Source organism: Phyllostomus discolor, chromosome X (assembly GCF_004126475.2).
Source record: "Phyllostomus discolor isolate MPI-MPIP mPhyDis1 chromosome X, mPhyDis1.pri.v3, whole genome shotgun sequence".
NCBI classification, from domain to species: Eukaryota; Metazoa; Chordata; class Mammalia; order Chiroptera; family Phyllostomidae; genus Phyllostomus; species Phyllostomus discolor.
Window position 1 is genome coordinate 94,214,896 of NC_050198.1, and position 25,890 is coordinate 94,240,785.

The window sequence follows — 25,890 nt, forward strand, 5'->3', positions numbered from 1 at the left end:
CAAATCATGTATCTGATAAGGGGCTTGTATTTAGGATAAATAAACAGAACTCAGTATTAAAAAGACAAGTGACCCAACTTAAAAATGGGCAAAGGACTTGCACAACTGTTATCCTAAAAAAGATATACAGATGGCCAAATAGCACATGGAAAGATGCTCAACATCATCGGTCGCTGGTTAAATGCAAATCAAAGCCACAGTAAGATACCACTTCCACCCCCTAGGATAGCTATAATAACAGTTTTTTAAAAACCAGAAAATAACAAATGTTGGCAAAGTTGTGGGAGAACTGGAACCCCCATACATTGCTGGTAGAAATGTAACATGGCACAGCCACTGTGGAAAACATTCTGGTAGTCCATCAAAAGATTAACCGTAGAGTTACCATGTGCCCCAGCAATTCTGCTTAGAGGTTTATACCTAAGAGATATGAAAACTTGTTCAGACAAAAACTTGTACACATATGTCCATAACAGCATTTTTCATATGAGCCCAAAATTAGAAATAACTCAACTGTCCATCAGCTGATGAATGGATGAAGAAACTGTGGTACGTACAAACCATGGAGTATCGAGCCATAAAAAGACATGAAGTACTGATGCTACAACATGGATGAACCTCAAAAACATTATGAAAAGTAAAAGAAACAAGTCAAAAAAGGCCACATTTATATAAAAGTTGGATTAGATGCATCCATATAGACAGAAAGATTAGTGGTTGCCAGGGGCTGGGGGGTTGAAGAATGGTGGGAATGGGTAGTAATTTCTAATGGGTAGAAGGCTTTTTTTAGGGATGATGAGAAATTTTTAAAATTCATTGTGGTGATGGTAGGCAAGAGAGGGGAGGGGAAGAGTGAATATTATAACCCTCATAGGTGTTTTTCTGTCTTCTTCCCCTACTGGGCCATAAGCTCCTTGGGTCTTGCTTATTTCAGTACTTCTAGTGCCTAGCAAGGGAAGAGTAGGTGCTTGAATCAAGATTTTACTGAGTGACGGCTGTAAAAAGGAAGGAAATCTTACCTTTCGTGACAGCCCGGATGGACCTGGAGAGCATTATGCTAAGTGAAATAAACCAGTCAGAGACAGACAAGTACCATATGATTTCACTTATATGTGGAATCTAATGAACAAAATAAACAAACAAAATAGAAGCAGACTCATAGATATAGAGAACAGACTGACGGTTGTCAGAGGGGAGAGGGTTGAGGGGCTGGGTGTAAAAGGGGAAGTAAGTTAAGAAAAAAAACTCCCAGACACAGACTACAGTGTGGTGATTACCAGAGGGGAAGGGGGTGGGGGGAAGCAGAAGAGGGTAAAGGGGGGATAAGTGGTGATGGAAGGAGACTTGACTCAGGGTGGTGAACACACCCTACAATGTACAGATGATGTGTTATAGAAGTGTATCTCTGAAACCTATATAATTGTATTAACCAATGTCACCCCAAAAAATTCAATGAAAAATCAAAACTATGCAGGAGAAAAAAAGATTTTAGTGAATGAATGGATACTGAACTGCAGAGGATAATGAGAAGGAAAAGGAGAGACATAAAAATTGTGAACCAGGTGCTGAAATCCTCAAGGGGGGAGCATACATTGCAGGCATACAGATAAGAAATTTCATAATCTTTGAGTAGTATAAGCAAGTGACACTAGCCTCAAAAAAGGAGAGACTGACAACAGAGAATAAGATGGAATTTGCAAGCAGCAATAGGAAAAGGATGATTACAATTTCTCTTTCCTCTTCCTGTGATACAGGGGCATTACATACTGTGTTTTCTCCTTTGACACATCCCACCCAATCTGTCACCTAGCCCTCTCATTTTTTCCCAAATTTGCCTTACCTTGATTCAAAAGGATATTAAATACTTAATACCCTTTGTACTAATCCCTCTGTCTCCAAAATTTCTCTCTTTGGCCTTATATGCACCAGCAAAACCCAAATTTCCTAAGTATTATTTTTCAGCAAAATCACTACTTATCTCATACTTTTCCGGTGGCTCCCATTTGACTGTCAAACCAAATGAAAACTTCCAGTCTTGAATTGAAAAGTGTCCAGCATTTAGCCTCTATGAGCTGTCCTCATTTCCTGTTGCTTTGATGTTTATGCTATATACAAAATACCCTACCTTGTTCAAAGCTTCCAATTACACTTTTCTCTACCCATCCTAATCTTTTATTTACTTTTCTTTCTAGATATCATAGATACACAGGAGGTTGCAAAGAAATGCACAGGGAAGTCCCATGCACATTTCCTCCATCCTCCTCCAATGCTGACATCTTGCACAATGATAGCAGAATATCAAAATCAAGAAGTTGACATTGGTACAATCCATAGAGCTTATTCAGTTTTCACCAGTGACACATGTACTGGGGGGTGTGTGTGTGTGAGTGTGTATAGCCGTATGTGGTTTTGCATAACCACAACTACTTCCACAGTCAAGATAAAGAACTGTACAGTCACCACAAGGTTCTGTTGTACAACCACACCCATCCCTAACCTCTGGCAATGACTAATCTGTTCTCCATCCCTGTAATTATTATTTCACAAATGATATGTAAGTGGAATCGTGCAGTACAGATTTGGGGATTACCCATGTTTGCCCAGCATGGTTCCCTGAGACCCATTCAGGTTCTTTTACTGGGATCAGCAGTTTGTTTCTTTTTATTGATGAGCAATATTGCAGTGGTATGCACGTGCCGCAGTTTGTTTAACAGCTCACTTGTTGAAGTATATCTGAGTTATTCCAAGTTTCGGTTGGGACAAATAAAGCTTCTGTGAACATTTATGTACAAGTTCCTATGTGAAAGTGTCTTAATTTCCCTTGAATAAATGCCCAAGGATGCAACTGCTGGATTGTACAAGTCTACTTTTAGTTTTGACAGGAGCAGCCAAAGTATTTTCCAGAGTGGCTATACCATTTTACATTCCCCCCACAAGGTATCTGTGATATTGTTTTTTCCATATCCTCACCAGCAATTGATGTTATTACTCTTTTTCATTTTAGCCATTTTGATAGGTGGCTCACTGTAGTTCTCATCTTTAAAGACCTAAGTCATGAGTTACCCTTGTAGAGCCCTTTCTAACGTCATTGAAAAAGCTGATTACTCTCTCCTCTGTACTATCTTTGATACTTCATTTATCATTGTGTTTTAATTATTTATTTACATAATCTGAGTCTTCCTCTCTGCTCTGAGCCACATGAAGATAAGAACTGTGCCACATTCATCTTTGTTCCTGCAACATCTGCTACAGTTATATGCTGGGTGCACAGAGGGGACTCAGTTAATGTGTGCAAAGTGAGGAAAAAATGAATGACGAAACTCCATCCTGTTTTCCACAGTGGCTGTGCCAGTCTGCATCCCCAACAACAGTGCACTAGGGTTCCCCTTTCTCCACATCCTCATCAAGATTTGTTTGTTGATTTACTGATGGTAGCCATTCTGGTGGGTGTGAGGCAATATCTCATTGGGGTTTTAATTTGCATTGCTGATTATTAGTGACATTGAGCATTTTTTCATATGTCTGTTGGCCATCTGAATGTCCTCTTTGGAGAAATGTCTATTCAGGCCCTTTGCCCATTTTTAATTGGATTGTTTGTCTTCCTGGTGTTGAGTTGTATAAGTTCTTTATGTATTTTGGAAATTAACCCCCTATCAGACAGCTGTCAGAGGGGAAGGGGCACTGGATGAAAGAAGGTGAAGGGATCAGCCAAAGAACATACATGCATGACCCATAGACATCGCCAGTGAGGAGATGACTGGAGGAAAGTGGGGAGGGTGGAGGGAGGTGGGTAAAAGAGGGGGAGGACATTGGTAATAATGTAAACAATAAAAATAAAGTAAAAAAGGAATGAATGAGAAAATGTTAGTCTTTCTTGCCTCCCCCTGCTCCCCATTATGCCATAAACCTTTCTAGAGCAGAGATCATTGCTTCCACTGTGTCTCACAGCAGCAGCTAATAGGGAGCTCTGTACGTGTAGATGTTCAATAAATGCTGGCTAACTATTCAGGTGGCTTATCATCTCTCTGCACCCAGGAGATAAGCGTGTGAGAGAGAGGATAGGGCTGAGTACTCCTGTATTGAATATCATATGTTGTAAGTTTTATAATATTCTTATAATCTCCACAATCACTCAATATTTTTCTGCGTAGATGAGAAATCAAAATAAAACAGTCTTTTGAGTCAAAGAATGGCTCTGCAGCTGAGCACTTTTCAATAGCTTCAATGCCCTTGTTACATATGAATTTGAGATATTGGCGTTTTATATCCCTGAGTTCTTGTTGCAGTTTCAGAAGGATCTGGGATTTTTCTGTTTTTGCTGCACTGGTATAATTTGACATGTTGACTGTGAAGGGGTTATTAACCTCAGCATTTTTAATCACTTTTTGACTCTGCATTTTCTCAACTCTGAAGTATGTTAATTTGCACATGTTTATATGTCTCTGTGAGAGTTACTCAGGCCCTTGAGTACTGGAATATGTTTTGTCTGGGAACTAGATTGTAAGCCCCTTGAGAGCAGGGACCTTATAACTCCTAGGAATGCATTCTGGACATTGTCAGTGTTCAATTAATGATAATACTGGAAACCAGACTAAGGTCATCTGTCACATTGACAACTTCCTTTTCATTTATAAGGCTTCTGACTTGAAAAAAGCTGTTAGGTTGATTTGATAGCATTTAATGATTCTACCCCAAATTATGCTCATTCTTACCTACTATAGTTTGTTCCCTGTGCTGTTTTCAGATTTATAATTTTGGAGCAGTTGTTGTAGTTCCCTTCCCTATAATACTCTGGTTATGTATGAATTAGGGAGGCACTGCATTTCTTAACCCAGAAGTCCTTTTTAAAAATTTTTATTTTATTTTAATTGTTGTTCAAGTACAGTTTTCTGCCTTTTACCCCCATCTCAGCCCACCCCCCAGCCCTCCCCATCTGACTCCTGTTTCCACCCCCCTTGTTTTTGTCCAAGAATCCTTTATACTTGTTCCTGCAAACCCTTCCCCTTTTCCCCTGAAATTCCCTCCCCTCTCCCCTCTGGTCACTGTCAGCCTGTTCTCAATTTCAGTCTTTTAGCATAATAAAAATTAAGCTGGTAATGTTTGTGCTTTCAAAGCATGTAATGCTCTTCACCAGCCCCCAGTGATAACTAGGTGATAAACTCAAAGTATGTTGACAGTCTTAATTATCAGAAATAATCCTTACTATCTAGTCAATATATATGTCTTATTTTCCCAGATTGTAAAATGGAGTAAATGTGTACACTATGTACTGTGGCTATTGAAGTTAAATTAATAAGAATGTTTCAAGGGAGTCTGAGTTCTAAAACTCAGGACAAATTTGGTCCTTGGTGAGTGGGGAGGTGGACAGAATTTTTTTCGTAAGTCAGTTTACTGAGGTATAATTGACGTAGAGTCTGATTCACCCTTTTTAATGGAAAGTTTGATGAGTTTGACAAGTTGGATATATTTTCCTTCACTATTTCCTGATTCAACTATACCTCCCACTGGCAACACCACCACCCCCCCTAGACCAAACTGACCTATCATTTTCTGACATTTTTGTATTCTTTCTCTTTTCTACAGTGTACTGAAGGAGGTCTACATTGCCTTTAATCCCAAAGCAGTGGTCTTGCAGCTGGGAGCTGATACAATAGCTGGGGATCCCATGTGCTCTTTTAACATGACTCCAGTGGGAATCGGCAAGTGTCTTAAGTACATCCTTCAGTGGAAATTGGCAACACTCATTTTGGGAGGAGGTGAGTAAAAGGAAGGTCACCCAGGAAAATGTGTTGACCTTCCTCTACATTGTATTTATTGACACCAAGGAAAACTTGACTTTCTTAAATTAGATGATATCTAATAAAATGGTCCAGTGGTCCAGGAGCCTGAGTCAGTGAATTCTGCTACCTTCACACTTCAGCATAAGGAAGTACTCTGACACACTTCTGCTCAGCTTGGTGTATGTGCTGACTCCTTGGCACTCTGAAGTAAAATGTTCAATTCCTGAAGCAAAGGTCTTTGGGTTAAAGATGACACCAGATCTTATTAAGAATAGAGGGTGTTAACAGGGGACTTTGATCCATCTCCTCTCAGTGTAGTATTTGACTCGCTGTTCTAATAATAATCTTATGGAAACATACCACTAAAATTCTAACCCTGCCCAAATATGTGTAGTAATCACATGAATTCATTAAGCCTAAACTGAAATCAGGAATGACTTATGCCCCTCACCCTCCTAAAAAAGCATAGATTTGTTACAATAAAGTAAAACTGAGAGATCTCAAGAGTCCATTGGACATTCTTGCCCTCAGTGTGTACTGATGTTTTATATGACTTAACCAACAGAAGGCTCAGTCTGTTCAACAGAAGCATTTACACATCTGTGAAAGGGACCTTTCTCAACATCAGCTACCTTTGAAGATGCCTTGCTTAGAATCTTCTCTGTCTGGCATAATCTTTATTTTACTGGATGAATTGATCAATGTGTTAAAATTACATGGTCAAGTTAGATTGAGCTTAAAATGTACGTATTATGCAACAGCTAATAGTTTGTTGTTTTATCAACCTGTTGTAAAAACCAAAATAGAGGCGATTGTAGGAAGGCCTTATGAATATGAGTGAGCATTCAGTACAAATACACAAGCCTGGTCCTTCAGCAGCCTCAAATTCTAGAGGGATCAAAATTAAAGGTGCTCACAAGAGACAACATCTTATAAAAAACCAGAAAGAACTGTATTAACTTCAACTCAGGGAGAAGATAAAATTGATAAGTACTGTGTGACATATTACTTTCCTTGACGGCACAAAGGATGGTGATTAAGATACAGGTACAGTTAGGGAAGAAGGAAAAAGAGCCCTTTTCACAATACATATCTGTGTGAATTCAACTGTTAGCATTTTCATAGCCTTTTAGCTTTTTCAGCCCAAAGTTTTGGCTTTTGAAATATGCGTGTTCCTGAAAATACCATGCATAAGTGGAATTTTTGGAAATTATATGGTATGTACCCCAGAGAGAACTTATTACTTAAAACCTGTAGTGACTCTTTTGAAATCAAATAATCACTCCCATAGATGGGGGGAGGCTAAGAATAGAATGGGACATGTAGAAGGCAAAGAACTTATGTGTACAACCCATGGACATGAACTAAGGGGGGGAATGCAGGTGGGAAGAGCTATGCAGGGTAGAGGGGAATAAAGGGAGAGGGAACAGGACAACTGTAATAGCATAATCAATAAAATATATTTTAAAATAAATAAATAAGAACAAATAATCACTCCTAATAAGTCAACCTTAGAAATTCATATTTTACAAGTCAGGAGTGTTTAAAGAGATACCTGTACTATTTCACTGAAATTTTCAATTCCCAATAACACATAGAGAATTCATGGAGTTGACCATGTCCCCAAGCTTCAGTGGACCTATTTGAAGCCTAAAAGACACACTCCAGAAGCCCCAGCATTCCTGACCTTTCAAGTAGGAAGACTTAGGGAAAGGGTGACCATATGTCCCAATTTATACATATTATCTCAGTGTAAGTATTAATAGTGTCCCCTTTTACTACTAAAAGTGTACCATTTTGGCCCTGACCTGTGTGGCTCAGTTGGCTGGGCCTTGTCCCACAAAGCAAAAGGTTGTGGGTTCGACTCCCGGTCTGGGCACGTACAAGAGGCAACTGACCAGTGTTTTTCTCTCATATCGATGTCTCTCTCCTTCTTTTTCTCCCTCCCTTCCCATCTCGCTATAAATAAATAAATAAATAAATAAATAAATCTTTTTAAAAGTGTACCATATTTGGATGATAAATTTTATGGTTGCCCTACCTAAAATAAATGAGGTTATTTTCCTCAGGCTGCACTGAGGTTAGGAACTCATTCCATTTTATCCTTACACTCTTGGAATTTAACTAAAGGCCAATGTTCTAGTGCTTGCATGGCTGAGCACATCTATTCAGAACAAAAATATGCTCATTACTAGCCAGTATATTAGCCATTATAATATGGCTTCTGGGTGATTGGGACAGGACCTGATGAGATGGATCAGAGTGTCAGTCAACAGTCCCTTCCTCACCTCATTCTCTTTGATCTCTGTTACTAAGCCTGCATTTTGTGGAGAAGAGGAATGCTGATATTAAAAGAAGGGAGTCTGTTTCTGTTAACATTTTCCTTTTCTCTTTCTTGGATGTATCCTAGGGCTGTATCTGCCAATAGATTTAACATACAAACCATGTCCAGCAGTCATTTTATAGAATTGTTGCAAAATTCATCACAGGAACCTTCTTCACACTAGGTAGGTCACCTCAAGAGATCCAGGTTCCAGGAATCTCATTCTTGCCAATGACTCTTGATGAAATTGAAGAGCTTAGCATCCTCAGGTGCACATTTGTTCCAAGACAAGGATCTTTTTAATCTTTGGAGGCCTTGAACTTCCCAGTTCCACACAGTTCATGGTCTGACTGGTCCACTAAATTCTGCCTACTAGCTGGTTTAAAAATATAAAGGGATGTTGGGGCGAAATTCTGCAAGTTGTCTTTGTAGCCCTTTTATTAAAACATTTTTCTCTCCTTTCTTCCTCTTCTTCCCTCTCCTGCTGTTTTGTGACTATTCTTTCCTAACTTCACAATTCTTGGTGGAGACAGGAGGCTATAACCTTGCCAACACGGCTCGATGCTGGACATACTTGACCGGGGTCATCCTAGGGAAAACACTATCCTCTGAGATCCCAGATCATGAGGTAAGTAAGGCTCTGACAAGTCCTCTCTTCTTTAAGGGGAAGAGCTGAGTCATTCCACCTAATCAAAATCACGTCCTCACCACTCAATACCGTTTTGTTGAGAGACACTCCAATAACAATAACACACTGTCTTGGCAGAATAGTGGACTCTTGTTCCAAAATATCCAAGACCTTCTGCCTTTTTTACAAGAGATCTCAAAGGCCAACCAACTTTAATTTCTCAATTAATTACAGAGACTGTGGGAAGGGGTCACCTGTTCACACAAAGAACTCTTTGGAATATGTATGTATTTTCATCCCCTACCTCAAAAAAGAAGCGGCAGTTTTCTCAATGTGTAAGCTGGGTTCTGGTCTATCTTTAAAAAGTCCCATAGCAGTATGTTGCACCTATGTTCTTTGGTGGTAGTTCTGATCTCTAAATTTTCTTTGAATAATGTAAAATTTAAGAAACACAGACTTGCCCCGAAGATAGGTCTGGTGTTTTTCCAATGATTAGCGGTAAACAGAGGTTGGGGCAGGACCATCCAAATGTGAACCGTCATTTGAACCCTCAGCATTTTCTTCAGTCATATGAAATGGGGTTTATGTTTTCCAAAGCAAAGATAACTGTTCTAGTTCTCTCAAAACAGGTTAATAGAAAGCTAGCTGGGCCCTGTGAATGTGCTGATAATATGCGTATCTCTTCTCCTCCCACCTGCCTCCACACCTGGCAGGAAGCGCGTTATCACAGATCAGGATGTGTAGCTGCAGGCCTTAGACTCTGTGACTTTGAAATAATGGACCCATACCTGTTTCCCACTTTTCTCAAGCCAATCCCCACAGTATGGAGATGGTACTCTGGTTATAACATTTTGATTCGTGCCAGATACAGAAGCTGTGTTCTGGGGAGCATTATGTTTTTGAAAGTTACTATTATTTTTAAAAAATGACAAACAACTTGAACTAATTTCCTTCCAATTTTCTTCTCACCACAGATGAGGTATAATATGTACCTCACCAAAAAAAAAAAAAAACAAAAACACTCAGTGTATCTAGAATACAAATAGAAGGCAGAGTATAATTTGAGACAGTTTGCTGGTGGCAGGGTTCATAGAAGTCTCTTTCTTTGACTTGGCTTACCTTTATTCAGTATTTGGAAGCTTTATAAAATGTAAGACTAAGTGAACAAATTACATTTGTGAACAAATATAATCATTGTTATTGCTGTGGGAATATCTCAGATTGCATTCTAATTTAAAGCATAGAGACTTGAAAAACTGATCAAGTTTTGTCAAAAAACAGTTTTAACCATATACAAGCCTGAGTTGAGAATGTGTTCTGTTCCTAGGAAACAATGCAAATCCATAGATTCATCTGTCTTAAAAGGTCGATAAAATTTTTGTAACAATGAATATTGCCTCTGGCGCATGGAGAAGCTGTGTGCCTCGGTGAGCGTGGGCTTGGCCTTATAGATAGACATGTCCTGTCTTCATCCTGATATATTCTGCCAGACTGAATGAGAGCCTAACCCAGTTCTTGGCACATAATAGGCATCTTTGAAGTCTAAATTTTCTCCTTCCCCTTTGCATGTTCCTGATGACTTCTTATAACCAGACATTTATGACTTTGTCATTCATAAATTTGTCCAGACCCTTTTTGAATCCCTTCTGTCACATCCTTCTGGTATTAGAGATGTGAGTCATCCAAGAAGGAACATAGAAAAAAATTGAAATGACAGCCTTCCAAGTACAATAAGGTAATATTTTAATAAAATTGCCAAACACAGACTCTGCAGTGTGAAGGCATATATAAGTTTTGTGGCACAATACACATTTGCACACAAATATGCTTGTGGTCCTCTGTAATCATATCAACAAATGGGAGATCAAAAAATATTTATTGAGCACCCATTGTGTGCCAGGCACTATGCTAAGTGTCTTGGAAGATGCAAACACACCAATGCCTTATCCCCTACCTCAAGCAGCCAGGAAGATGGGTGATATAAGTGCTGGGGGAATGTGTAGATATACACATAATTATATTACCGAGCAGAATAGGAACCACAAGACAGGAGGAACAATGGCTATGGAGATGAGCATCAAATATAAACAGTATACAAAGGAGTGTACAAAGTACTCTGCCCTCCAGGAGCTGAAAATATAATTGAGAAATATAGTCAGTGACAAGGTCAAGACAGCGCAGCAGTCAGCCACAGTCTGGCTGACTCCCTCACTGTCTTCACTCTCAGTCTTGGGCTTTTGTTCTTCTGTCTTTGGGGTAATTCTCCTCCTCCTCCTCCAATGTCTTTCCCTCGCCTCTCTACTGTCTTCATAGGCCCAGCTTCAAGTCATATGCCCTTAACGATCCCTCACCTAAATACACCAAAACCCTTTCAGCTCTTTCTTCACATTTATTTGTTAAATATTTCTTAATTCATTTAACAAATATTCACTGGGCCACTACTACTTGTCAGGCCCTATTTAGACCTGGATTCAGGTATACAAAGACTAACAAGATAAACCCAGTACCCTCAAAAATCTCACCATCTAATAAAGGCAACAGAATAATGCACTCAAATCCAGGACAGATGAGGAACAGAGAGGAAATGTTTCATCAAAACTTTGAACTGAATCTTGGAAGCTGACTGGAAGAAGTGGGAAGGGCATTCTAGGCAAAGAGAAACAGATTGGAAAAAACCTGGTGCCTCATGAGATCACTGAGAAGTTTGACACATAGGGTTTATTGAGTGAGAATGGGAAGGATAAAGGCTTGAATGGAAATTGGGGCCAGATAATGAAGACCCTTGAATGCTACACTAAAGAGCCTCACCTTTTTTCTGTGAAAACAGATGAGCATTGGTTTTTAGAAAGCTCACTTGGTAGAGCATGGAAGACAGATTGCAAAGGAAGAGACTTGAGAAAGGCAAACCTGCTAAGAAGTTCAGATACACTCCTGTAACACACAGAGTCTAAACCATTATTTGGTCATTTGTGTGTTGGTTGTCTGCATTCCCCCTCAGTGCTTAGCAGAGTGTTAACCACCCACCTAGTTGGTATTGATTCATTGAATGAACAACTGAATCAGTGAGTGATTGAGTAATATTTATCTCAATTCACATTAGAAAACTTCTATTTTTAAGATGGAACAATTGGATTCATAATCTAGCCTTTTTTGTGGAAACAGTTTCACTCTAGTAGCAACTACCCATCTTTTGCAAGAAGAACCAGGTAGATACTGGCTGAAGGAATTAGATGTATCCATTGGAAAAGCATTGGCAAAATAGTGGACTCTTGGCATGTTTGCAAGGGATGTTGACCTGTTGGCAAATGAAGGGAAGGAACTTGGGAAGGCAAGCCCAGCACAAATGTACAATTAGAAGTGATGAACCCTGTCTGGTGTGGCTCAACAGATTGAGTGCCAGCCTGCGAACCAATGCATCACAAGTTCAATTCCCAGTCAGGGCACATGCATGGGTTGTGGCCCAGGACCCCAGTAGGGTGCATGCAAGAGGCAACCATACACTGATGCTTCTCTTGCTCTTTCTCCTTCCCTCCTCCTCTCTCTAAAAATATATAAATAAAATACACATTTTTTAAAAACAGTGATTAGTGGTGAGATCTCAATCATAACCCTCATGAGATACAAAACTAGTGTTGACATCAAGCCAGTGGTCCAGGAGTTAGTCCAAGCCCAGGAATTGGGGAGCCAGGCTGGTAAGCCAGGAATGGAATAAGGAAGTAATCCCAGCTGGAAGAAGCATTGGGCCCAGCTGGGAAAGCTGAGAGGAATGGAGCCTGCCCATATGACTGGCCCAGGTATGTCTACCATAAGGAAAGCCCAAAGGTGACATGGGGTACCATAAAAAACACCAGTGCATGGCTAATTTAGCAAATCACCCACTCCATGTAATAAGACTTATGGGCTATTATATATGAAAATGTTCTGTATTCTAATAATACTATTTGTATTCTATGATTTAAAATAGAGTAAGGCCTCATGGTAATGGACAGCAGGGTGGGGACTGACTTAGGGAGTGGGGATGGGCAGGGCAGAGGAGAGCAAAGGGGAAAATTGGGACAGCTGTAGTTGAACAACAATTAAAAAAATGAGTGAGGCAGTTATATCATATCATGCACTCATATATATGTACATGTATACATATACAAAGATCTATCAGTAATATGTAATACCTGAATCATCACATCCGCTTATAAACAAAATTTAGTGAACAAAAATATTTCCTTAGCCAGCTACTTTTGATGGACTGTTAGATAAACTATGCCTCAATCATATGAGGGAATATATGTAGCCATTGAAAAGAATTAACTTTATTTATATACAAATATATGCTGCTAATGTAAAATAATCTTACAGTACAATCTATAGATTACATTGAATCTATAGCTTGATTTAGGGAGAATGATATTTTAACAATATGTAATCTTTCAATCTATGAATTTCCTATCTTTTCATTACTTAAGTGTTTAATTTCAATTTTTAATTTATACTTTTCAGCAAACAGAGCATGTGCAAATTTTGTTAAATTTATTCCTAAGTATTTTCCCAAGGATTTCATGATTTTGATGTTATTATAAGTGGTATTTTAATTTCAATTTCCAGTAGTTTATTGCTAGAATATAGAAATACAACAGATTTTTTATAATGATCTTGAAAAATGTAACATTGCTAAAGTCATTAGCACCAGTAGCTTTTTTGTAGATTCTTTAGCTTGTTCCATGTATACAAACATGTCATCTGTGAATAGAGTTTTACTTATTCTGTTATAATTTTCATGACTTTTATTTCTTTTTCTTGCCTTGTTACACTGTTTGGGGTCTCCAATGCAGTGTTGAATGGAAGTGATAAGAGTGAACATCTTGTCTTGTTCCCAATCACAGGGGAAAGCACTTCATCTTTCACAACGAAGTATGGAATTGTAATGTTAGCTGTAGGAGGTGCTTTTTTTGGTAAATTTTTTTATAAGATTGAGAAAGTTTTGTTCTCTTCCTAATTTACTGAGAATTATTCTCACAAATGACTGTTGGATTTTGTGAAATGCTTTTTCTCCATCTATTGAAGTGATGTGATGGTGTCCTCTAATTGTGGCTTTATTTTAATATTAAAGTAACCTTGCATTCCTGGGATAAACCCTACTTGGCCATGGTATATTATCCTCTTTATATATTGCTGGATTTAGTTTGCTGACATTTTGTCAAGAAATTTTGTGTCTGTGTTTGCAAGAGATGTTGACCTGTTGTTTTCTTTCCTTGTAATGTCTTTGTCTGGTTTTACAATCAGGGCAATGCTCATCTTATAAAATGACTTAGGAAGTATCCCTGCCTCCTCTATTTTCTGAAAGACTTCATGTAAAATTGATAATATATCTTACTTAAATGTTTGATAGAATTCACCTGAGTATAAGTGAAATTATACTCAGGTTTTCACCTGAGTGAAAACATTTGAGCATGGAGTTTTCTTCATGGGAAGGTTTGAAATGATGAATTCTACTTCTTTAATGGTCATAGGGCTATTCAGATTTTCTATTTCTTCTTGCTTCCATGTTGATAATTTGTCTTCAAGGGATTTGCCAATTCATTCGTGATATTCCCTTATCATTCTTTTAATGTCTATAGAGCTGTAGTGATATCCAGTCTTTCGCTCCTAGCATTGCTAATTTCTGTCCTTTTTTCGTGATCATTTTAGCTTGTGGTTTATCAGTTTCATTAAACTGTAGTTTGTTTTTTTTTTTTTCAAAAAACCAGCTTTTAGTTTCATTGACTTTATTTTTCTTTTTTATTATTGCTGCTCATATCTTTGTTATTTCCTTATATTGATTTTTAGTTGTCTAGTTTCTTGTGATAGAAACTTAGTTCATTGATTTTAAACATTTCCTCTTTTCTAATATAAATATTTTATGTTATAAATTTCCATCCAGGCACTGCTTTAATTGTATCCCACAAATTTTGTTATGTTGTTATTTTTATTTCATTAAAAATATTTTCTACTTTTCTTCTTTGATGGATTGTCTAGAAGCATGGGATTTAAAAATTAAGTTCCAGGTATTTAATGACTTTCCGGATATTTTTCTATTTATATTAATTTTAATTTTGTTGTGCTCAGGTAACATACTTTGCATGAGTTTAGTACTTCTGTACTTATTGAAATTTGTTTTGTGACCCAGTAGATGATCTGCCTTGGTGAATGTTTCATATGCAATTTGCAAAGAATGAGTATTTTGCTGTTATTGGACACCATTTTCTATCATTATTAGTTAGGTCAGATAAGTTAAGAATGTTGTTTATGTCTTCCGTATTCCTGATTTTCTGTGTGCTTGTTCTGTCAATTACTGAGAATTGAAATCTCCAACCATAATTTTGGATTTGGTTGTTTTTCTTTTTAGTTGTGTCATTTTGGGTTTCACGTAGTTTTGAAGTTTTGTTATTAGATGTATACATTTTTAGGGTTGTTATATGTTCTTGATGATTTGACCCTTTATTATTATGAAATATCTCCTTTATCTCTGGCAATATTCCTTGTTATAAAATCTACTGTGTTTGATTTTAATATTGTCACAGCTATTTCCATATGATTATTATTTGTGTGGTATATATAACGCTTTCTGTCCTTTTAACCTATTGTATCTTCATATTTAAATGGTTTTGCTTGTAGACAGCATACAGTTGGGTCCTGATTTTTTATCCATTTCAATAATCTTCGCCTTTTTGTCAGGGTTCCTAAACCACTGACCTTTAAGTAAATTATTTATATGTTTAGGTTTAAATCCACCTTTCTTTTTTAAGATTTTATTTATTTTTAGAGAGAGGGGAAGGGAAGGAGAAAGAGAGGGAGAGAAACATCATTGTGTGGTTGCCTCTCACACACCCCCTACCAGTGACCTGGCCTGAAACCCAGGCATGTGCCCTGACTGGGAATTGAACCAGCGACCCTTTGGTTTACAGGCCAGCACTCAATTCACTGGGCCACACCAGCCAGGGTTAAATCCTTCCTTCTATTTGTTTTCTATTTATCTCATATGTTTTTTGTTCCTTTCTTTTATTTTCCTGTTTTCTGTTGAATAAAATATTTTTTAGGATTTCATTTATCTCTTTTATTTGCTTTTTAGCTATAAGTTTTTTGGTGGTTGCTCTGGGGCTTAGAGTATGCATTGTTAACTTATTATAGGCTACCTTCAAATCTTATTATACTACCTCATGTACAATATAGCACCCTTATAACAATGTTCTCCCACTTTTCCTTTTCCTTCCTTTGTGCTATTGCAGTCAGATATTTTCCTTTTGCATATGTTATAAATTCCATTATATATTTACTGTCTTGCTGTAAAGAATCAATTGTTTTTCTAATTTTTAAAGTATTTATCAATTCATTTAAAACAATAATAATAACTCCAGTACATGTTCTCACAAACAATGTGTTGTGATAAAAAAAAAACAACCTGTATTTTCCAAGACAAAAAAAAAATTTCACGGGAAGAACACATTGCTATACATCTGTGCACATCCTTAACATCTGGCTATAATTGATGACAGTTTATTTCTCATACCTGCGTCTACTTTCAGTGTGTTTTAACGTTTTTGTTAAAGTATATGAAGAAAATTCAGCTTCCCGTGGATACATAGTTGGGAAAGGATGCAGTATTTTAATAACCTTTTCCAATAATTATGGATATTCTTCTTTGATACTACACAAAATTCTTCAAATGATAGTTTCTTAAAGGTTAATGGTGATCTTTTCCATATCAATGACCTTTTTACATACTGTTACATTAAAATTCAGTCATCTTATACTTCGAATGGATATTTGACCCATCTTACATATATTGATTTTTTGGAAAATATTGGTTGACTATGTTATGCAAATGTTGCAAATGTTGAAACATTTTATACAATATCAAAAAAATCACATGAACTGACATCACTGTTGATCTCATTGGAACAAAGCTTAAGTTTTGGGAAGCTGTCAAGCTTACAGTGGCAGAATGTTTTTCAAAATTCTAATTTTCTCTGAAAAGCATGAATATTATCAATGGCAACAAATAATGTCAGTGTTTATCCTAAAGTGATAGGCTTACTTCATTTTTGAGAAAATGTCTGCCAAGTACCCAAGTATTTAATCATGTTTTTTTCATCAGTTGTTCTTTCAGGCAAAAATGGTATTCCATGAAAAGTGGCTACTTAAGCCGCAAATTAATCACAGATGTGCTTTTCCTCAAGACAACTACCATAGTATAGTTTATAACAGAAGCAACTTCTGCATATCTCCTATTTTGTCACACAATATTAAATCCAGGATCAAGATTTAATAGTTTTTACTGCTTCACCAAGGACATTCTTAAATAAAATTGGCTTTTTTTACTATGAGTACATGACAATAAAGAAAAAAATAACTGCTGGTGTACATTGGTGCTACTGCCTTAATTTGTACCATGGTGCCAGCAGTTTTACCCGCCATTGGTTTTGGAGCTCCGTGCAAATATAAACCAAGCTGCTCCAGGATAAACCATGAGATTCAAACAAGTTATTCAACATTTTCAATATTTTAGTACTACTTGTGTTTGTTGCCAACCATGCACATACAAAAGTCTTCTTCAGAGATTAGTTGGTGCTGATACCACATGGCTACAAAGCAAAATAGCAAGTCCAGCCACATTGGTAGCCTTGGCTGTTTGTAAAGTGAAAGTACAATTCTGCAAATGAAATAACAACTAAGTCTTCATGTTTAGAGCTAAATGTTTAAATAAACAAGTTACTTTACCACTGAAAAGAGACAGAGCTCTGAGTTATTTTACTAACTTTTCATCCAGTAGGCATTGAGCAATGTACTATTGTCCAAGGCTTTATTGGTTTCAAGGCTGTGATGTGCATTTCTCCAGCCCATGCAGTGCAATAGCATATGCCTAAGATGCTTCAGTGACTTTTTCATTTCTAGTTTGAAAAGCTCTAATAATTTTGGCTTTTTAAAAGATTTTATTTATTTATTTTTAGAGAGGGAAGGGAGGGAGAAAGAGAGAGAGAGAGAAACATCAATGTGCAGTTGCTGGAGGCTGTGGCCTGCAACCCAGGCATGTGCCCTGACTGGGAATTGAACCTGCAACACTTTGGTTCACAGCCCGAGCTCAGTCCACTGAGCCACGCCAGCCAGGCTTAATTTTGGGGGTTTTTGATAAGCTCATCATGTCCACATTTAAAATATTCAATTTTCCTTTAACTATCAATGAATGGTCTGAAAATGATGCCACCACTTAAATAGCAAATTATTTTGAAACTGTGAAAATATCCTGTGCATAAGACCCTACAAGGTAAATTAATGACATATATAAAGGTAGTTTTAATCATACTTTTATGTATCACTTACAGTTTCACCCTATGTCTTTGATGTAAATGGCTTCCTTCAGTGAGTCAGAGCCCTCACTAGTACTTCAGTTTCATCTTTTTCAGCTTCTTCAAACATAGATGTTGCAGTTCTGGTTTGAGAAAGCAAGCTTCTAATCTCCTTTTACTAAGTCATCAATCAATTCCTACTATGTTTCTGTCTAGGTAAAGGTAAAGGTAAAATTCTGGGATTTCAAAAATAATAAAGTCCCAATGATTAAATTGGGTATTACTAAGGATACTTTTTCCATGTCCCTATTGTGGGTAGGCTGTCCAATAACAGGGCATGATGCCAGTACTTCAGAGGAGAGAACTAAGAAGCTTAAAGGAAGGGGCAAAGAGAAGATTTAGAGCTCAACCAGGCAAGACATCTCATAGTAGAGGCCCCAGTAGGGGGCACAGGTAGGCTAGATAGCTGCTCATACCAGTCAAGAGATGCAATGCTCAGGCTAGAATGTGCCTGCTATGTCCAGTTCTGAACCATGGCCCCTGTATTCCCAGCTGGGCTCTGCCACCTCTGGCTGGAATATATTGCTCCACTTACTCTGCCACCAGTTTGATAGACTGCTTCACTCCTCCATGGCCTTCCATGGCATTTCTTTGCAGTGAGCCACTAAGGACTACTCCCAACCTGACCCTAAATGATCATTTAAAGAAATTAAAAAGCCCTGGCTGGTGTAGCTCAGTGGATTGAGTGCCGGCATGCAAACCAAAGGGTCACTGGTTTGATTCCCAGTCAGGGTACATGCCTGGGTTGTGGGCCAGGTTCCCCCTGGGGGACACGTGAGAGACAACCACACAATGATGTTTCTCTCCCTCTCACCCTGTCTCTAAAAATAAACTAATTAAAAAAAAAGAAAAGATGACTTTAAAAAATCTTTTACATTTCCCATATTTTTACCTTTTCTAGCATTTTTCAGTCCTTTGTGCGGATTCAGTTTCTACCTGGTAAAAGTTACATTCTGCCTAAAGAACTTCAGTTAATTTGTCTTGTAATATAGGTCTCCTAGCAACAAATTAAGCTTTTGTTTGAAAAGTATTTTGTCTTAATGGCTGAAAGATATTTTCACTGGGTATAGAGTTCTACATTGATAATTTTTCTTCCAGAATTTTACAGCTGTCATTCCATTGTTTTCTTGCATGTTTCCTCATGAGCAGTTCACTAACAATCTTATCTTTGTTCCTTTGGATAATAATGTGCTCTCCACTTTTTTTGGCGGGGGGCTGCTTTTAACTTTTCTCTTTGTGACCAGTTTTCCGCAGCTTGATTACAGTTTGCCCTGGTGTGGTTTTTGTGTTTATCCTGTTTATAGCTTCTAGGATATGAGGGTTTATAGTTTTCGTTAAATTTGGAAATATTCCAGCTATCATTTCTGTCCTTTCTTTTCTCTACTTCTAATTCCAGTTAAACTTATGTTAGAGCAGCTTTATTATCCCATAGGTCACTGCAGTACTTTAAATGGTTTTAGTCTTTTATTTCTCTCTCTGATTCATTTTGAGAGTTTCTATTGCTTTGCCTCCAAGTTCACTGATCTTTTCTTCAGTTTATAACTGCTCTCAATCTGATCCAGTGAGATTTTCCTTCAAATATTTTATTTTTCATATCTAAAATTTCTATTTTTAAAATATTTTTTCAATAAAATAAAATATTTTAAGAAAAGGTAACCAGGAAAAATCTTCCATTCCTCTGATCATTGTGTTCATGTTTTCTTTATATCCTTCAACATACGGAGCATATTTGTAATAGCTGTTTTAAGATTCTTGTCTACTAACAGAGATAATAGTATCTCTGCCATTTCTGAACCTGTTTCCGCTGACTGATTTTTCTTCAGGTTATAGATTCCATTTTTCTGTTTCCTTGTATGTTTAGTTATTTTTTAAAATTGAATATCTAACATTGCAAATATTACATTGTTGGGTACTGGATATCTTTGTATTAATTTAGACAGGATTGTATTTTTTCCGATGAGTTATTGTGGATTAATTTGATCCTTTTAAGGTTCATTTTTAAGCTAATTTAGAGTATGTCTTGAGTAGTATTTACTCTTGGGCTAATTTAGCCTATTTAGAAGGCACTGCCCCCCTGAAGTCTCTACTGATGTCCCACATATTCAGTGAGGTCTCTCTGCTTTGGCCCTGTGGGACCTCTAGGAAGTGTCCATCTTATAACTCCTCATTAACTGTTTCCCTGGAAGTTTTTCTAGACTATCGTTGTAAAATTTTACCCTATATTTGTTCAGATTGGTATTCATCAAAAAAACTCAAGGGAATTCTATTATATTTCTAGAATTCTTTTTGGCTTAGCTGCACCCCACATTTTCTAATGACCTTGGCCTTTCTGAACTCCAGTCTCTGTCTCCTCTATTCAGAGATTGCCAGGCTCTGTTTGGATCCCCCCACCCCTGCACCATGGTCCAGGTATTACCTCCAGGTAGGAACCTGGGGTAATGATAACACTCACCCTATTTGTATTCCTTTTCTCTCAGGTCACTCTCTTATACTGCATATTGCCCCATGTCTAAAAACGTGTTTCCTGTATTTTATCAGTTTTACAATTGTTTCTAAAGAGAAAATAATTCCACATCCTCTTTCCCATCACACAGAAGCAGAAACCCTTTACTTATCTGCTTTTAATTTTTTCCTGTGTACATTTTTGATGGGTATTTTTAGTGAATATAATATTCTACTTAGAATTTTCTTATCTTCTTTGTCTCCATCATTTCTGATGGAAAGCCAGACTTGTCTTAAATCATTGTTTCCCTCTATACAATGTTTTTATTTTCACTCTGGCTGCCTTTACAAACTTAAGTTTGCTTTTCAGAACTTTGACCATGGAGTACCTCAGTGTACTTTTTTGTATTTATCCTGTTTGGAATTCCCTGAGTTCCTAAATCTGTGAGCTGAAGTTGGGGATATAACTTGGAAAATTATCAGCTGGAATTTCTTCACATTCATTTTTGCCCTATTTTTTTCTCTTCTATCTTTTTGGGACTTCAGTTAGATGGACTGACACTGTCTTACAAGTCACTGAAGCTCTCATCATTTTTTTCCAATATTTTTTCTCTATACTTCAATTTGCTTCATTTCCATTGAACTGTCTTCAAGTTTAGTAATTCTTTCTTCTTCAGTATCAATCTGACATTAATCCCATTCAACAATTTTTTTATCCCATCCAAATTATTTTTTAAACTTCTCATTTTGAAATAATTTTCAGATCCATGATTTCAAAGATGTACAAAGAGGTTCCCTGTACTTTTCACTCAGTTTCCCCCAATTGCAACATGTTATATAACTCTAATACAATATTAAAAGCAGGATATCAACAATGGTAAAATCCACAGATCTCATTCATATATCACCAGTTTTACATGCACTCATTCATGTGTGTGCATGTGTGTATTTAATCCTATGCAATTTTATCACAGGTATAGACTGATATAACCACTACCACAATCAGGATACCAAACTGTTCTATCACCACAGAGACCTCTCTTGTGCTACTCTTTTATAATCACACCTGTCCCCTTCTCTTCCCCTACACCATCTCTGATCATTTCAGCCACTAATCTGTTATCTATGCCTATAGTTTTTTACTTAGAATATGTGATATAAATGGAATTAGGCAGTATGTGAGCTTTTGAGATTCACTTTTTGACTCAACTTAATTACCTTGAGATCAATCCAAGTTGTTCGTGCATCAGCAGTTCATTTTTTTGTTGTTGTTGCTGAATAGTATTCCATGGTATTGGTGTGCCATAGTTTGCTTAACCATTTATCCACTGAAGAACATTTGGATATTTGCCAAATTTTTGGCTACTAAAATTAAATATTCATGTACAGTTTTTATGTGGGTATAAGTTTTAATATTTCTGGGGATCAATGCGCAATATTGCAATTGCTGGATAATGGTATAGGTAAGTATAGGTTTACTTTTTTAAGAAACCTACTCCTGCATTCTTTTTGTTACTAGTATAGTAAATAGTATATCCTATCTTTTCATAGTGAATCTTTTCCATCATTTTTATTTCAGTTCCTCATATTTATATTTGAAGTGAATTTCCTGTAGACACAACATAGTTGGGTTAAGTTTTTTAACGTATTCTGCCAATCTCTTTTAATTGGCATGTTTAATGCCCCTAATTCGTATGTTAGGACTTATGTCTGCCTTTTTTTTTGTTTGTTCCCTTTTTTCCCTCCTGCTTTCCTGTAGATTTGTTGTACATTTTTTATGAATTCCATTTCTATTGATCTATTCTATAGTGTTTTAAGTGTATCACTTTGTATATATTTTTTTGGTGATTGCTTTAGATATTTGAAAAAAGAAATATATATATATATATATACATATATATATAATCACAGCCTGTTGTATCAACATTTTGTCACTTTGAGTGAACTATAGAAACCTTACCTGCATTTTTGTATTCTTACCTTTCACTCTAATATAATATTCAGTGGTAAGAGTTTTTGCTTTAACCATCAAACATAATTTTTAAACTTAAAAAGGAATAGAAAGGTCTTCTGTATTTACCCAAATTTTTACTCTTTCTGTTATCCTTTTTTCCTTCTTGATGCTCTAAAATTTCTTCTTTTATTTGTTTTTCTGTTTGGAGAACTTCCTTTGAGCATTCTTTTAGGGGATGTCTCAAGAAGACAAATTCTCTGTGTTTTCCTTCTGCCTTCATTTATCTTTCCCTCTTGATTTCTCTTTTATCTTATGGCCTCCATGGTGTCTGATGAGAAATCTACTATCATTCAGATCATTGTTATTGTTCCCATATTGGTGCAAAGTGAAACAATGCATCATTTCTCTGTACTTGCTTTTAATTAAAAAAAAATGTTGTTTAATCTTCACCCAAAGATATGTTTATGAACAAGAGGAAAGGATGGGTAGGAGGGGAGAGAGAGAGAGTGAGCAATGTGAGAGAGAAACATGATTGTTTGCCTCCCATATGTGCCCTGACTGGGGATCGAACCCACAACCTAAGCATGTGCCCTGATCAAGGATCAAACCTATAACTTTTTGGTGTACAGGACAATGCTCTAATCTACTGAGCCACCCGGCCAGGGGTACTTTTAAGGTTCTTATTTTTTGTCTTTATTTTTCAAATATTTGATTATGGTGTGAGTTGCAGTGGATTTCTTTGGGTTTTTCCTGTTTGAATTCATTCAGGTTCTTGAATTTGTAGTGTTCTCTTTTACCAAATGAGGGGAAGTTTCAGCCATGATTTCTTTAAATATTTTTTTTCAATTTCACCTTGTTTATCTTCTCTTTCTGAGACTCTGATGACACAAATTTTGATCTTTGGTTATTGTCCCACAGGACCCTAGGTATCTGCTTATTATTTTTCAGTCATTTTGTTTTTGTTCACATGGAGTAATTTTTATTGTTCTGTATTTCAAATTCACTGATTCTTTTAAAAAATACTTATTAGTTGTTTTTTTTCCCACTGATTCTTTTCTCTGTCATCTTCATTCTTCTATTAAGCCCATTCAGTAAGTTTTTATTTTGGTTATTGTACTTTTCAGTTCTAAAGTTTCCATTCTTTATGTTTTCTATTTCTTTGTTGATAGCTTCTGATTTTTCCATTTGTTCGTATCATGTTTGTAATTGCTTCTTGAAATATTTTTTATGATAGCTGCCTTAATTCTTTCAGATAATTGTAACATATGTGTCATCTTGATATCACCATCTGTTGTCTTTTCTCATTCAAGTTGAGATGTTCCTGTTTCTTTGTATGATGAGTGAATTTGTATTTTAACCTGGAGATTGGATCTTATATTATGAGACCCTGGCAACTCTGTGCTCTGAATCCTCAGGCTAATAAGCCTGCAGATTTCTTCTTGAGCTCTACCACACACCACACAAAATATGTATAACTACGACACCCAGCGCAGTTCCCTTCTTTCAAAGGTGGAATTCCCTCTGCTTTGTGCCTGTTTTTTGGATGCTCTCTAATACCTTCAACTTTTCATGATGGTTAGTCTGATAGAAGCTCTCCTGTCATTATCAAATCCAAAAGCCAGGATTTACTTTTCATTGTATAGCTTTTGACACATACATGTATGTATGACTACTTTAAAAATGTAAATACATTTCTGATATTAACATTAAAAATTAATTAATGTATTAATGCATTCTATTATAATGTATTTAATTATTTAATGTAATTAATTAATTAATTAATGTATTTATCAGGCAGACCTACTTTCACTGACCAGCTCCAAAGAGTTATAAAGACAGTATATAGTAGACAAGTGGAACAAATTATTTAACTAGTCTGTGCCTGAATTTCTTCACTATAAAATGAGTGTTATTAGAAGGATATTATAAGTATTGAATATATTGATCTAGGTAACATGCTTACAAGTAGCTAGAATATATAAATAACACATATACATATATAAGTAATATAAATTAAATTTTAGATGTTATTATTAATGTCTGAAATATTGGTAAAACTCCTCACAGGCAGGGACCTGTTTTTTCTTAGTCCCTCAATGCTGAGAATTTGGTGCCCAGCAAGGTCCTAATCATTTTATTTTTTAAAATAAACATAGTGCTGCTATAATGGATGTTATGTAGATTAAGCCTAACAGTCTTTACTGACACTGAGGCTCACAAAACAAAATACTGAAAATAAATCTCAATGAAATATTATTGTTTTATGTGAACAAATGTGAGTATGAGTGATCACAAATATTAGAAATTTTATATTTGAATTTTATATTTAGATAAGGGGACAGTACCAGGCATTCAGCTAACTACCCTCCTACTATAGAAAGGCTTCATAGAGGTAGCATTTAGAAACTCTTTCTAAAAATAACATAACAGCCATTAAGTACTTTTTGTATACCATGCAAGTATATACATATGCTAGTTCCTTTATATATATTATCTCATTTATATTTCTACGCAACTCTGGAAGGTAGGCTTTACCCCCATTTACCTATGAGAAAAGTAAGACTCAGAAAGTAATTTGGCCAGGATTAAAATAGCAGAGCCAGCAAAATAGCAGCACCAGGATTGAAACTCAAATTTTTCAAATTTCTGGGCTTATCCTTCCCCCCACCCCCCACTTTCAGTGATAAGACCCAGGATTTTAGTATAAAGAATGCATAGGAGAAAAGCAAACATTTGTTAAGCATCTAATACTGCTGGCCACACAATGTGCCACCTGCATTGTTACATCTTGTTCTGAAAGCTTTACTTTATCAAATTCTCCCAATAACCCTATGAAAAGAAAGAAAACTAATATTTTTTGAGTACCTGCTGTGTGCCTAACACTTCTGTGGGGTTTATATACATTACCTCCTATGACTTTCTGGCAGCCCAGTGAAACCTGTTGTCTCCATAGCTAGGAAGAAACTGAGCTGAGCTTCCACCACACTTGCTTGATTCCCAAGAGAGCACTAAAGAACACCGCTCCAGGACATGTATTTCTAAGCACATTGCAGATCATTCATTCTGTAAAACATAACTTTTTAAAGTACAGTCCGGATAACCAAAGACGTCTCCATACCAGCAGCCTTTTAACATTTGGGGTGGTCATGGACCCTTTTGAAAATCCGATGGCCCCTCCTCCCAGTTAAATGCTGACAGCACTCAGCAATTTCCTAAAGCCCATCAATGGACTCTTTGTTTAAAACAAACAAACAGAAACCTCTAAAGAACAAAAATAAATCTTAAGAAATAAGAAAGCTTATTAAATCTTCAATTATTGAATTTTACAAATCCTTTAGAACACTAAAATCTATATTTGGATAGTCTATTATGTTTCACAAAGTGTG

At 36.6% G+C, this 25,890-nt stretch overlaps 1 protein-coding gene across 1 annotated transcript in view; it reads left to right on the plus strand.

Annotated features, from left to right (window-relative positions):
- HDAC8 (histone deacetylase 8) overlaps window positions 1-25,890 on the plus strand; it is a 241,245-nt gene that overhangs the window by 103,228 nt on the left and 112,127 nt on the right. Inside the window, exons 8-9 of the mRNA XM_028523210.2 lie at window positions 5,584-5,756; window positions 8,637-8,731. Coding sequence (XP_028379011.1) covers window positions 5,584-5,756; window positions 8,637-8,731 — 268 coding nt within the window. The remainder of the gene's footprint in view (window positions 1-5,583; window positions 5,757-8,636; window positions 8,732-25,890) is intronic.